The sequence below is a fragment of the Myxine glutinosa genome, chromosome 10, assembly GCF_964187855.1.
Source record: "Myxine glutinosa chromosome 10, kmMyxGlut1.1, whole genome shotgun sequence".
Classification (NCBI taxonomy): Eukaryota; Metazoa; Chordata; class Myxini; order Myxiniformes; family Myxinidae; genus Myxine; species Myxine glutinosa.
The window spans coordinates 39,894,663-39,910,225 of record NC_136270.1 but is presented as its reverse complement, the minus strand read 5'-3'; the positions used below and the strand labels follow the sequence as shown (position 1 = coordinate 39,910,225).

Here is a 15,563-nt window from a genome sequence, read left to right as displayed (position 1 = left end):
TTTTAATTGTTTTGTAAAAATGTATAACAAAATAATTCCCCTTTGACGTTATGGGGTATTATGTGTAGATCAGTGACAAAAAAAATCTCAATTTAATCCATTTTAATTTCAGGCTGTAACATAACAAAATGTGAAAAAGTCAAGTGATGTGAATACTTTCTGAAGGTGCTGTACGAATTACGTGTACAAAATAGTAAATATTTTTAGCTGACCCTACCACCTCCTTTCCCTTTCATGATACTTTCACTTTTTTTCTTACATTATTCATTTTACTCCCTTATGCTGCACCTTTTTCAAAACCCTTTCTTTTCTCAAAACATAATTCACAGTTGTAGTGGTTTTATTGATTGCCCCCCCCCCAAGTAATTTTGCTTTAAGGATGAGTAATGTTTTTGGCTAAGTGTGAAAGCATTATCATTGTGTCATATTATCATGCTGATAAATGGGGTCGACATGTGCCTTCTGATATTCTTTTAATACCTGTATATATTCTAGAACTGTGGTACCCAAACTGTGGCATGTGACAGGTCCTGTGCATTTTTGTTCAGGAATCTGTGCCTACATTCTTCCTGGTTTTTTAACATCAGCAGCTGTCATAGATGTGGATTTACTTATTTATTTGTGTGATGGTTTCTCCCTCATACATTACATTTGCTCTTCAAAAATATTTTGGAACACAATTTCAAATTCTCTATTATGGAATAGTTGCTGACATTTGTGTCATTGAAGAGAATGCATCCTTTGGATTGATACCTCCACCACTGAAGGTGGATGGAGGTTAGGTTTTCACCCCTGTCTGTTTGTCCATTTGTTTCTTTGTTACTTGCAAAATCGAAGATTGTGATTCGAAGATGTGAAGATTGCACGCACCTCGACTGTGATTCTGCAAGTGGACCAGACGGCATCAGCCCACGGGTGCTAAAATCCTGTTCTTCTGCTCTTTCACTCCCTCTCTCTGTTCTCTTCACCCTCTCTTTTGCTCAAGGCCATCTGCCATCTGCTTGGAAATCAGCCAACATCACCACTTTACACTAAAAAGTTGCAAAAACAGATCCAAGCAACAACAGACCAATCAGCCTTCTCCCAATTATCAGCAAAGTCATGGAATCCATCATTGCTTCAGATATGAAATCTTTCCTCTTCTCCAATTTCAATCTCTGATCATCAATTTGGTTTCAGACCAGGTCAATCTACTCTGGACATGCTGCTTCTGCTGTCTCAACAATGGATGGAGGTCCTCAATGCCAAACAGGAAATTAGAGCTGGCTCCCTTGACAATCATGTGCCTCCGATACGGTCTGGCACCCCGCTCTGCTCACCAAACTATCCTCCTTTGGTATCCATGGAAATCTCCACGCATGGCTGGCGGACTTCCTCTCTCGTCGTAGTCAACGTGTGGCCCTGTATGGGGTTCTCTCATCTCCTCTTCCTGTTCAGGCTGGTGTTCCCCAAGGCAGTGTTCTGGGCCCTGTGCTTTTTCTGGTCTTCATCAATGATCTCTCTGACTCTTGAAAATCCTCTCTATCTCTTTGCTGATGACTCCACTCTCTGCCGCTCCATTCCTCATCCCTCAGATCGGCAGTCTGCGGCCTCCTCACTCTCTGCAGACCTGGACAAAATCACAGATTGGTCAAACAAGTGGAACAAGTCTTTCAATCCTGACAAATCTCACACTCTTACGATGTCTCTCCGAAAAGACCGACTGGACAACCCTCCCATCCACTTTCTGAACAATCCTCTCCAAGAAGTTCTGTCACTCAAGCTTTTGGGTCTCACTATCTGCCATGATCTTTCCTGGGAAAACCACATTTCAAATCTGGCCTCCAAAGCCAGTCGCCGACTGGGCATCCTCCGTCATGCGAAGTCCTTCCTTGTCACACCTGAGCTCCTCACCACATCCAAGGCTTTCATCCGCAGCTCAATGGAATACTGCTCTCCCTTCTGGGCTGGTGCTCCTGCCTCACACCGAGCTCGTCTTCACGCTGTTGCAACCAAAGCGTTCAGAATCAATGGAATCTCCCGCGATGAAGCTATCTCCGAGGGCCTTTCACTTACTCACCACAGGCAGGTTGGTGGTCTTTCCGTCTTCTACCGACTCCTCTCCGGCCTTGCTCCCCCAGCTCTCTCTGGGCTCTGTCCCCCAAATATTCCTACAGGTCGCACAAGATCTGCCTGCAACCCTCTTATGGTTAAACTGCCAAAATCAAGACTCTCTGCTCACCTTCACTCCTTCATTCCTCTTTTCTCCCGCCTCTGGAACAAACTCCCTCACTCTTTTCAATCCCACTCCTCCCTCCAGGTCTTTAAAACAGCTGTTCACCACCATCTCTTATCTTCCCCCATCCAAAACCTTGATCTTTTCTACTGTTACGGGTTCCTCACCGATCTCCTGGTCTCGGTAAACCTCCGAACCCCGCGAGGAGCCCCGGCAGAAAAAATATGTTATCCGATGTCAAAAACAAATCAATAGTGGAACCACACCCAAAGATTGTAAATGAACCGATTGTATTAAAAGCACACAGGAAAAACATACAGCAAGGAAAGCAATCAGTCATACAATTAACCTCAAGATGGTACCACCTTATTACGTAACAGAAACTCACAGATCCCAGTCCCAGCTCAGCAGCAGCTCGGCAGGGATCCGCGCTCCGAGTGAATGGAGCCCAACCCTTCAATGTCTCTATAACTCAACGGAGATGAGGCGGAGACGCGAAGAGGCGAGTACGGCGGTGTAGGTAAGGCATGGACCGTCACGTGGTCTAATCCAACCGCAACCTGACCGTGGACAGGGAATCCCAAATAGGTGATCCGGATGTGCACCTTCCCCGTTCTGTCGATGAACCGCAGGGCAATCTTCCGACACCGCTTTAGTGCATAAACCTATTTAGGGCAAATCACCAGATGGCGGGACCCGCTGATGCGGCCAACCCAAGGTTCCGCGAACGATGCGCGAGGTCCCGGTAATGGCGGCTGGCTCGTCCTCGAGCCGTCGCTGCTCGGCCAAGATTCTCCGGAGTCACACCTGTACCTGGCTTTGCAGGCTTTTCCACAATTCCAGCGATCACCAATCGCTCAAGATTCCCTTCCTCAAAGTTCTCTCGCCATGTAAGCTCGCCCAAGCCAGGTGCGGAGCTTCGTCAGAACACCTCCTTTTCCTTTTTCTCCTGTCCTCCTTTTTTCCCCTCGACTTCTTCCGACCCACTATGCCATTTCCGGTATTATTTTATCATGAGCGCTGTTAAACCTTTTAACTATAATAACCCTTTCCCTTCAACCACAATCACCAGAAGACTTAGAACCAACAACAATAATCATAACAACAATCATTAGGGCCGAATCCATAACACTACCCCTGCTAATTTCACCCCAAATCCACTTTTTTGAAATACCAACTTCTTTCCTGGATGTCCTTGGTGTCCTTGTGTTAAATTTATGTGTATGTGTGTGAAAAATTTCCTGTTGCTGCATGATAAAAAATTTCATGCTGGTGTATAATGGATCAAAGTTTGGGAACCACTGCTCGAGAATATTGAACTTTCTCTACTGAATGGTATTAACATGGGATGGATTAGAATATATATGAATAAGTTTGGATGCAATCTCACAAATACAAATTTCATTACAACAGATGTTGTGTAATTACTGATAAATTTTGAGCCAATGATGAAATTGATCGAGAAACGTATCATGCAGGTTGTGTGGTTACTTGGCGGATATCACGATGTCTGGCATGAAGGTAGCCAAGGCCCGAAAGTCTCTCCCAACAAGCAACCGCAAGCAGCTGGCAAGCTTGCGCAGAACATCCGATGCAAGTGGACTGCCGGACTCTGGTGATAGAATCTTCCTCCTAACTGCTGACGTTTTGGAGTATGGTTCAGACATCGACGGCTCTCCTGAAAATACCAGTTCTTCGGAAATCCTCAAAATTGACGGCAGTGAGCCAGACGTGCTTTTGTGTCGTATCACCTCAGTTCAAAGCCAAGTTATGGACAGTGAAAACAGTGACACCCAATTTGGTACCAAGGCAGAAGATGTGCTGCTGTACAAGGTGACATCAGGTCAAAATCAGCAAGATGCCATGGAGCAGGGCCAAGTTATTGACACGGACAATGCACTGGACAGTATAAATGAACAGATGTGCACACCTGAGATCATACTTATCAGGGAGAATGGATGCTCAATTCAGGAAGATTTTGGCATGGGAATGGAGATCGCGTCAAACGCGACTCACAATGGCTGTTATCAATCGGCAGAGTCGAGCATAATATGCACCTTGGTAGATAGTATAGATTCCGCTTTGGAAGGGGATTGTGCAGTCACTATCCTTGATGACACTGGACTTTTAGAGGAGAAAACTATGACACAAAGCACCAAAAACCCTGCTATTGGACTTGTGGATTCACCCTACTCCATAGACACTGCATCATCTAACAGAAACGGGGTGAGCTGCATTCAAAAGGCTTTGGAGGAAACCCCACTTTTTAAACCTTTCTTGTCTCAAAGTAACGATGAGAGAAGCACAGATTTAATTAAGAAAGTGCCAACAAAAAGTGGTAGTGGGATAGAATCACCAACATTGAGAAACTTGTTACAGAACGATCGTGGGCTCAACCTGGAGTCACAATCGCAACAAGACTGCCAATATGTTAAAAATGCGCAACATGATCATAAGTACAATGATGCAAATGTCCAGGAGGTGCACATTTATGATTCAAAGATTCCTGAAATGCTGACCGATGCTTCAAAGGCACCTGCAATCCAGAGCGATGCAAAAATACGGACTGGTGGTACTGAGGCCCTGGAAATGCAGACTGGTGCTTCTGAGGACCCAAAAATGTGGACCGACAATTCTGAGACTACGAAGAAGCGGACTGATGGTTCCGAGTCCCCAATGAAGCGGACGTACGGTTTTGAGGCACCACAGAAAGGGATCAGCAGTTCTGAGGCAATAAAAAATAGGACCGGCGGGTGTGAAGAACCGCAGAAAGGGACCAACGGATCTAAGGTAATGCAAAAAGGGACCAACAGTTCTAAGGGAATGCAAAAAGGGACTGGCGGTTCTGGGGCACCACCAATGGGGTCCGGCAGTTCCGAGGCATCACAAAAATGCACCGGGGGTTCGGAGGCATCACAAAAGGACACCGGCATTTCAGAGGCACTGCACAAGGGCACCAGTGCTTCTGAGGCACGGCACAACGGCAACGACGGTTCCGAGACACCGCACAAGGGCAACGGCGGTTCCGAGACACCGCACAAGGGCAACGGCGGTTCCGAGACACCGCACAAGGGCAACGGCGGTTCCGAGACACCGCACAAGGGCAACGGCGGTTCCGAGACACCGCACAAGGGCAACGGCAGTTCCGAGACACCGCACAAGGGCAACGGCGGTTCCGAGACACCGCACAAGGGCAACGGCTGTTCCGAGACACCGCACAAGGGCAACGGCGGTTCCGAGACACCACACAAGGGCAACGGCGGTTCCGAGACACCACACAAGGGCAACGGCGGTTCCGAGACACCGCACAAGGGCAACGGTGGTTCCGAGACACCGCACAAGGGCAACGGCGGTTCCGAGACACCGCACAAGGGCAACGGCAGCTCTGAGACACCACATAAGGGCAACGGCGGTTCCGAGACACCGCACAAGGGCAACGGCAGTTCCGAGACACCGCACAAGGGCAACGGTGGTTCCGAGACACCGCACAAGGGCAACGGCGGTTCCGAGACACCGCACAAGGGGAACGGCGGATCCGAGACACCACACAAGGGCAACGGCGGTTCCGAGACACCACACAAGGGCAACGGCTGTTCGGAGACACCACACAAGGGCACGGGCGGTTTCGAGGAGCCGCACAAGGGCACCGGCAGTTCCCAGGCACCACAAAAGTCGATGGGAAGTTCTGAGGCACCGCACGAGGTGACTGGCGATCCCTTGGGACCACAAGAGGGGACTGGTGGTTGTGGGATATTGCAAGAGGGGGCCGACGGATCCGAGGCACTACAAAAGAGGACCGGAGATTCCGAGGCACCCAAAATGCTGTGCGACGGTTACAAGGCACCCAGAATGCTGACAGATAGTTCCAAGACATCAAACATGCTGACAGATTATTCTGAGGCACCAAATTACATACTTTCAGACCACTCCGAGGCACAGAAAATGCTGACAGACGGTTCCGAGTCATCCAAAATGTTGACAGATGCTCCCGAAGCACCAAAAATGTTGACCCAGTGTTCTGAAGCACAAATGGTGACCGATGGCTCTGAGGTTCTGGCTTTGTCTACCAGTGGTACAAATGCACTGGAAATGCAGCCTGTTAATGTAAAGGCCCCATGGATACTACCTCGTGATGCCAGTACCCACGATTTGCAGCCCAGTGAGCTGGGTTACAAGAATATCCAACAAGATCGTTTGGATTACAGTGCTATGCAGCTCATTGAAGCAAGTCCTCAGGGGATGCAACCTGATTGTATGGACTTCAATGTAGAGCATAAACTCAATGGTAAGATTGTGAATGCTTATACACATGTTTTTCATAGATTTATTTCTCATCGATGTAGTACCCATTGGTTGTTTGATTAATTTAGTTTCATGTTCCAAAATGTTATATTTTATTTTCTGTTCATATATACTGAGGTTCAGAGACAAGCTAATTGACAAAAGCATGAATGTTTACACACTGACAATTCAGTTATGGGGAACAAATTGACATTGGAGAGAAAATTGACAAGGTTAATGACAGCATCATGGTCACTGCTAGGTGTAAGCACTAACCTGTAATGATAGCTGTAACCTTCAAATGCTAGAGGAACAGGCAGACAAACGGATGCAATTTTACTGGTGCAAAAAAGTTGGAAAAAGGGTTGAGGTGAGCAAAAAGCTTGAACCTAAAATTGCTAAGCAGGAACAGCTCAACAAATGAATGTGTATAGACTGCTGATGTCACAGATCACTGAGAGGATTGAGCTTGAAAGGCCAAATATAATGTGGAACAAAAATTACAGACTAAGCCCATCAGTCTATCCACAATTGGAGGGGCTGTTGCTTTATTTAAAAAAAATAGATGGAGTCCACCACACTTCATCAATATGGGGAGAACCCCCTGCATTGGGAACGACACATTTATTGACACAAAAGGGATTGAGTTGAAAATTGTTTATCATGAGAATCATGGTAGAATAGCTTTTGTCAAATGTTAAAGGTTCTCCCAGAATATATTACATATGATTCCTGTGACTGCTGAATAAATTGTGTACAATTGCTTTGAACAAGATATTAACAGGCTGATATGGGTTTTGCAACTGTTAAGACTACCTTCTACAGACAAGGTGAATGGAAGACAAACAATAATCAAAACATCCTGCTCTGTATTATTAAGTTGGACAATTTGATATACCACAATTCTTCATTATTTTAACAAAGTGTGAATGTGGCTCTGTTCACTTAAATTAAAACAAAAGGCAGATTTCAAAGGTGGCAGTACTGAACTGTTCATCAAATTTATCACATTTGTACACAAGGATAATAAGTACCATTAAGGTCAAATTACATTTTGGAATTATTTATAACATGCAGTAAGTAGCCTGAAAAAGTATTCACCCCCTCCAACATTTTCATAGTTCAATGCCACTTGAGCTTATTTTGTGATGCTTTCAAATCACACTTAATATATAGAGTCTTCACAAACTACTCCAAAGTGATATAAAAAAAAATGCAGATAAAATGTGAACAAGTTATATTAACAGAGAAATCATATGATTCTCAGTTGCATAAGTATTCAAACACTTTCTCTAATTCACCCTAAACCACTTCAGGAGCAAATGATTTGCTTGAAAGGTTACAAAATAAGTGTAATATGTTTTATATTTATGTAATAAATGGTTTATCTTAAAAATTAAGCTCCCCCACTTATCTAAGGAGTTTTAGGTGCAACTCACTTGGTCAATCAACGAGGCAAACATGAAGACCAAGGAGGTTTCCAAAGAAATCAGACATAAAGTGGTGAAGAAGCACTGTTCAGGAGAGGGTTCTATGAAGATTTCAGTCACTCATTATCCCTTTGAGTATGGTGTAATCCATCATTAAGAAAGCGAAGACATATCATACCACCCAGATTCTTCCCAGATCAGGTCACCCATCCTATCTCAGCAGCCAGGCAAGCAGGAAACTGGTTCACAATGTCACTGTAAATCCAACAATGACGCTGAAAGATCTGCAAGGCTTTATGTCTGAGATGGGGGTCATAATTCATCAATGAACAATATCCCATTCCGATCAATAAACAATATCCTGTTCACAAAGTTGGACTTTATGGACAGACAACAAGAAAGAAGCGATTACTGAAGAGAACGCATCTAAAAGCTCATGGAGTTTGTGAAAAGCACCTTAATGGTATTTAAGGCATGTGGAGAAAAGTTTTGTGGCCAGACAAGGCAAAAATTGAATTTTTTGGTCTGAATTCAAAACGTTACAACTGGCTCAAGCCAAACACTGCACATCACCCATTGAACACCATCCCGACTGTTAAGCATGGTGGTGGCAGCATCATGTTATGGGGCTGCTTTTTATCAGCAGGGACTGGAAAGCTTGTCAGGATAGAAGGGAAAGTGGATGGTGCAAAATACAGGAGAATCCTTGATGAAGACCTGCTTGAGGTAGCCATTAATCTGAAACTGGGTAGAAGATTCACATTTCAGCAGGACAATGATCCGAAGCACAAAGCTGAACCCACATTGGAGTGGCTCAGTAAGAAGAAAAAAAATATTCCTGAGTGGTCCAGTCAAAGTCCTAGCTTAAACCCAATTGAACATTTATGGCGAGACTTGAAGATTGCAGTCAATCGACGATCCTCATCAAACTTAGCAGAACTAGCGAAATCTCCACATGAAGAATGGGCAAACATTGCGTTATCTCACTGTGCAAAACTGATGGAGACCTATCCATAAAGACTCATAGCAGCAATTGCTGCAAAATAAATGTCATCCACCAACTACTGACCTTAGGGGCTGAATACTTTTACAACCAGTGAATTTTGATTTGTGCATGCTTTTTGCAGGTTTTGCTGACATTTAACCTCCTTCACCTATAAGTGTTGTCTGATCTCTTCAGTTCTGAATTTAAAAGTTCATTTGGAAAAATTGTTTCTACATAATTCATAAATCATCTAAATGTGGCATTATTGGTAGGGCTGAATACTTTTGCAGGCCACTGTAATTTTAAAAAAGCTTATATCAGGCATTTACAGAGCTTCTATATAAATCACAGGAATTAAAAGGACATTAGCAGACACCAAATGTACGTTATTATAGTGAAAAAAGCATTTGCATTACTCATTATTTTGTGCACCCGACTGATGTCAATTCCATGTTAATATCAGAGTTATATGAAAATAAAACAATTGGTGCAATCTCTGGACAGACAACAAATCGCTAACAAAGAACCGGTGAGTGATCCGACAGCAGAGCCTCCTGGTTTCAACCTTCCCCGGAAACAGTGGTCTGGCTCTCAACAGGATCCATACTCTCCATGCAAGGGCATCACACCACCGCTACAAATGGAATTTCAAAGACAGCCCAGCATGTGACTGTGATCACCCAGATCAGACTATTCATCACATTGTAAATGAGTGTCACCTACAGGAATTTGATGAAGAATTTAGGGCAATCTACCCAACACCAGACAGTACTGTGACTTGGTTGTCCAACTTATACTTGATCTGCAATCTGTGAGATGCAATTTGTCATACGCAAGAAGAAAAAGAATAATAAAAAAAAGATTGATGATAAGATCAAGGAGTAATACCTGAAAGTACGTTAACGCCATATAAAAAGCTATAAAAGCAATCCATTTTCCTACAAAGATGTGGTTATTGTTCAGTTCCAGCACTCAAGTTTCCATTTTCTGGCTAGAGTTGTGTGAAAGATGCATTATGCACGACTACATGAGTCGATCATATTAATCGTGTACACTTTTAATTCATTGTAATATGTTAGTACGTCCATTGCTGCACAGTCTAAGTCCTGTTCCTATTCTTGTATTCACTTTTGTTTTACTTGTTCAAGAGATACAGTAGAGAATGTGGACTCTATTCTCTCACTTCTTTTTCCTTTCGCTCTTCAATGTCATAATTGCTCTCCACCTACCACTTTTCCTCAAATGCATTGTCTTGATACCACTAATATAAACAATCAATAAAAAAAACCTGTGTCCCATATACACACTGTACTTTTCCCAATGTACTCCTATTTTGTTTTTGTATACAAAGTCAAGGCTCATGGAAGAGCTAGAACACAGAACAGATCAGGATGCCACAGTACAAAAAGAACAGCAGAAAGGGATCGAGGTGACACCGATAGTGGGACCGAGTGACAAGATAGACAAGATAGATGGAGATGATTTATCAATGAATGGACAGGAATGACAGAGGACGCCCAGTCTGTGACTGGTTTTGGAGGCTGCCATTGCTATTGCTCAACTCAAGAGAAGTCGTGGCTGATGGTGAGGCCTAGAAGTTCATGATTGAACCTGTTCCATTGTCTGGATAAGTGGGTTAATTTGATCATCTTTCCAGAGCCAACAGTGTGAGATGAGATTTTTCCAGGATTGAAAGACTTGTTCCATGTGTCATATGAGAATTTAATAAATGTCAGATAAGCAGGGATTGATGCAACTGCTCCAAGCTTGTGAGTAGGATGGAGGTACTGTCTGACATAATGTTGCCATTTGTAAAAAGGAAGACTTTTTTTTTTCCAGAACATTTGAGAGGTTGTTTACACAGAGGAGGAACAAGACTGAGCTATAATCATCTAAAATCAAGGCTCTCACTTTCTAATAATTCACCATAAATTTCCTGCCCTCAGGTAATTCCACTCTGGACATGCTGCTACTTATACAGTGCATTCAGAAAGTATTCAGACCCCTTCACTTTTTTCACATTTTGTTATGTTGCAGCCTTATGCTGAAATCGTTTAAATTCATTTTTTCACTCATCAATCTACACTTAATACCGCATAATGACAAAGAGAAAACAGGATTTTAGAAAGTTTTGCAAATTTATAAAAAAGAAAAAACTGAAATATCACATTGACATACAGTCACGTGCAAAAGTAAGGACACCCCATGTAAAGTTTTGACTTTTTCAACATATTTCAACATACAGCTATTTGATCTTCATTTCAACAATATTGATAGATAAAGGCGATATAATATAACAAATATCATGAAACATTTACATTTTGTAGTCTATTGTATAATTTAAATAAACATAAATGCAAATTTCGCATGTGGAAAAAGTAAGTACACCCTTGGCTCCAATAGATGGTATTGCCCCCTTTGGCAGAAACAACCTCAAGTAGGCGTTTCTTATAACTGTCTATCAGTTTCTGACATCGACTGGGAGAAATTTTTGCCCACTCCTCCATGCAGAATTCTTTCAGCTGTGCGATGTTTGAGGGGTTTGTTGCATGCACAGCTCGTTTCAAATCCCCCCACAACATCTCGATGGGATGTAGATCCGGGCTTTGACTTGGCCATTCCAGAACCCTCCATTTCTTTCTTTTCAGCCATTCCTTGGTGGATTTACTGGTATGTTTAGGGTCATTGTCATGTTGCAAGGTCCACCTTCGGTTGAGCTTCAACTTTCCGACAGATGGCCTCACATTATCCTCAAGCACCCTCTGGTACAATGAAGAATTCATAGTGGATTCTATGATGGTGAGCTGCCCAGGCCCTGATGCAGCAAAGCTGCCCCAAACCATAATATTTCCACCACCATGCTTTACCGTTGGTATCAGGTTCTTGTGGTCAAATTGAACAAGTTGGCATCACTACAACATCACTGGCCATGGCCATGCAGCAAGCAACATGACCATGCCCTCACCTTAGGTTGTGCTCCCTGTGACCGTATCTTCCCTGGAAAGGGGCCACGGGCTTCCACCCCTAATTCCTCATATTTACTAAAACATATTTTCCTCACAAACTACATCACCGATATGGACCAAATTTGGTATGATACATCAGAATATTAAGTTCTCATGGGGTTGTGCTCCCCCATCCAGAGCCCTGAAGTCTGCTGCCTACTGCCACCTCATGCTTGAGCTTTACTGCACCCTCTGAGACCCAATATCACATTAACCTATATCTCTTCACCATGTGCTGTTGTGTATTCATTTGTTCTTATTCTCCTTTTTCCACATAGTCTATTCACCCTTTCCCCTGTGTTCTTCAGCTCTTCCAAAGGCCTTCATATCTGTTTAAAAAAACCCTGTACACCTGCATAGTTTTTAAGAAAGTGAAATTAACAACGCAGAAGAAAGGTGCATTTGTTTTTTGATTGGAATGCTACTTCCGGAGATAAATTTCATAAAAAGTGAACTGGGGCTTAACTGTTAGGCATCCAGATACTGGCAGTGTGGAATGACAAAAGGATAAGGACAATATAGTCCATGGGCCAGGACCCATATTTTGGCTGAGTGGTACTACAACGAGTTACAAAGCCTAATGGTACTTTTTAAGTAGCTACATATTTGTAGAGTCTGAAATGGCATGGTGGACATTTCTATCTAGTAGCATAAGGTCAGAATCCCCACAGTTCTACGGGTACCCCCAAAATAATATTTTGCCTTCTATGTCATGCTATGGGCTAACCCCCGCTCTAGCAGGGAAAATGGCCTTTAAAATGCAAGTTGTGTTGTGTGTTGTATGTCATGCAAAAACATATACACAGCAATGCAATACAACAAGCTTCTGACAGACGACAAACATGTTTGCATTTGTATGACAGGAGTTCCAATACAACCTCTGGATCTGGGGATCCATTCATCCATTTAATAGCAAGCGTATTCTTATTCGCTATCCAGCCATAGCCGCTTGTGGATTAGGGACATCTGGATTCCTCTCTAGGCATCGTTGCCATATTCCAGCTTGGTAGCTGGCCCTGTCAGCATGCAACTTCATACAGTCTTTACATGGTGGGAGCTGTGCATGCTCCAAATCTCCTTTCTTCGCACATGAAGGTTGCTAATGCAGTTCATTCACATTACATGTGGATGACCTTAATGAGTATAATGTGCATGTGAAATCTTGCAGCACATTGAAAATCTCTGTCCACAGGACCCACTCTCTCCCCAGTTTGGAAAAGGCTTCCTGAAACCTTTTGTTGGCAAGTCGTAATTTCAGGCCATTGGCTTTTCCACGACTGTGCCAAATGCACTGACAGTATCGCAGCTAGTGTAAAAAAATCAATCCCACCAGAGATCTGCATTATGAGTCTCAAATAGCTGCAGTCAGTATCGATGGACTGATGGAACCCAAGGGCAATAATCAACACATCTGTATCATCTGCCTCTATAATCACCGATTTGCAGCAAGCAGCAGCTTCACATCCGTGTAGTGCCTTCACATATTTGTACACGTGATGTACATCACTTTGTCTGCAAGTTTTGTCCTTCGTTGTGGGCGTTTCCAGTCCCCTACCAGGAATTGGATCAATTTCATTTTGCTAGCAGCAAGGATATCAAGCGTCTCCAATTCTTGCACGACTTTGTGACTTGGGATTATCTGACTTAATGGAATGCCCATGTCAGACCCCCTGTTTGCTCGCTCTGCTGTGTTGATTGACATGTCTTTGTAAACATCAAAAACTATTTAGACTCGCTTGCTCATATTTCCAGATAGCAGGGCGGTAGATAGAACTTAGGTAGACAGTTCAGAAAAGGTTCTGTTTTCACCATGTACCTTCTGGATGAGGGCCATGCCATCTGTGATTAATGACGATGGCTGTTCTACACGCTATCAGCAGATGGCACTTTCCCCTTGAGTTGTCTTCCAAGGGTAGCCCTATTTGTTTTCCAGTCTCATCACAGTTTGCCAGAGACCATGGGAGTGGGCCTCGAGGGTGCTGCAAAACTCCCGTACTCAGCGGGGCATTTCCTCAAGAGGAATTTCCTTCTCCCCATGGATGCCAACCGATGGGGATTGTCCGTGCTCTACCCTTTTCAAGCAAGGAAGCAGCACGTACCATTTTAAAAGTATTTTGTATGACTTGAACCAGTCTAATCCAGGTGGGTGTTTTTTTTAGGAGACACCATCTCCTTACTGGATGGCCGTTGGCTTCCGAAGGCAGCTCATGCACCCTTTGCCAGGTGTTGTTTTCGGTCCTGGCAGGGTGTCACAGTCACCCTCCCCACTAGTAAAGCCAGTGAGGGGTGTCGGTTTAGTCGCCCACAACCCAAACATGGGGCAGGTAGCACTGGGTTACATGTTACCAGTGGGGCAGGTAGCACTGGGTTACATGTTACCAGTGGCAGTCCAAAAAAACTGACCTGGCCTGAAACTCTGAAAGGCTCTTTGTCCTTGGACGTGATCTTTTGCTGTTTGTGGATATTACTGAGTCTTTAATTCTAGTCTTGGCAATTTGTCATGAAAGTGTTTGCCTATCTGAAGCATCTCCTTCTTGAAGTCTCTGTATGCATTCTCCCCCTTCTCATGTGTGCGATTAGATTGTTAGTCATGTCACATGGGCATGTGATACCCATTGAAATGCTAACAAGATCAGATGATTCATTGAACAGATTGATCCAGTTGTTTTCCAACAGATCACCAATTAACTGCATATCTGCTTCACACTTCCTGATACCAGATGGATACCAGATGGCTCAAGGTCAGCTTGACTGTTGTTCAGGGTTTGTAGCTCAATCATGTCATGCAGCTCATTCACGCAAGTGCTACGATATTCTGCAGTGAGATAGTACTTGCTGATAGCCACAGGCCTTCAGCTGAAGCAAAGCGTTTCATACCACCAGCTTTTTGTGTATCTTTATTAATGGTTTCCTCTACGAGTCTATGGTATGGTCGACAGGTATTCTGCCAAAGGTGTTGTGTTCGCCAATCTGGATAGAGAAGTCACCACTTTCAAAGTGCTGATATATGCTGTGATGATGTTCTGGCAATCTGGTCAACTGAGTATAATATATACAGTACTGGGAGATATCTGGTTGGAAAGAACAAAAGCACAGTTTTTAGGAAAAGCAGTTACGCGTGCTGTGACGAGTGCTCTGAAGTTTATTGAAGTGTGATGAAATGCCTGTAGTATACTTTTTAAAATTGCAAATGCGCATATTTTCGATTTGATTGCACATTTTGCCATTCAAGTTGAAAGGCTACCTCCATGATTCTGACATTGACATGTGAATCATGTTGTAAAAAAAACAGTCCTGATCTCAACCTGATGGAGAACTGCTGGAACACATTTGTCGGCATTCTTTTTCTGGTGATTCAAATAACATTTATGCAGCCTCATAACCTCTTTGATGTGCATATAAATGAAGGAGCTCAGCCAAATCCATCCATAATGTAATGTAATGTCGTCCATGCTCAGGAGGTGCTGAGTTATCAAAGCTAAATTAGATCATATTCAAGTACTCATGTCACAAATTAGTCTGGGTCACAATTTTCAGGCTTTTGCCAAATCACAAGTTGGAGGGTTTTTCATTATGTCTGTTCACCATACAAATGCTATCAGCTTTTTGTGACTGTTTGATAGCTACGCAAATGACTTAGGGGTTAA

At 43.5% G+C, this 15,563-nt stretch overlaps 1 protein-coding gene across 3 annotated transcripts in view; it reads left to right on the top strand.

The window, feature by feature from the left end:
- ATF7IP2 (activating transcription factor 7 interacting protein 2) overlaps positions 1-15,563 on the top strand; it is a 192,274-nt gene that overhangs the window by 36,005 nt on the left and 140,706 nt on the right. For 2 of the 3 annotated variants that reach the window (XR_013624714.1, XM_078785582.1), the window contains exon 4: positions 3,694-6,500. The exons of the other annotated variant lie outside the window; for it this stretch is intronic. Coding sequence is in view for 1 of the 2 variants with exons in the window: in XM_078785582.1 (XP_078641708.1) it covers positions 6,498-6,500 (3 nt within the window). In the remaining variant the exon portion in view is untranslated. The remainder of the gene's footprint in view (positions 1-3,693; positions 6,501-15,563) is intronic. 3 annotated transcript variants of the gene reach the window in all.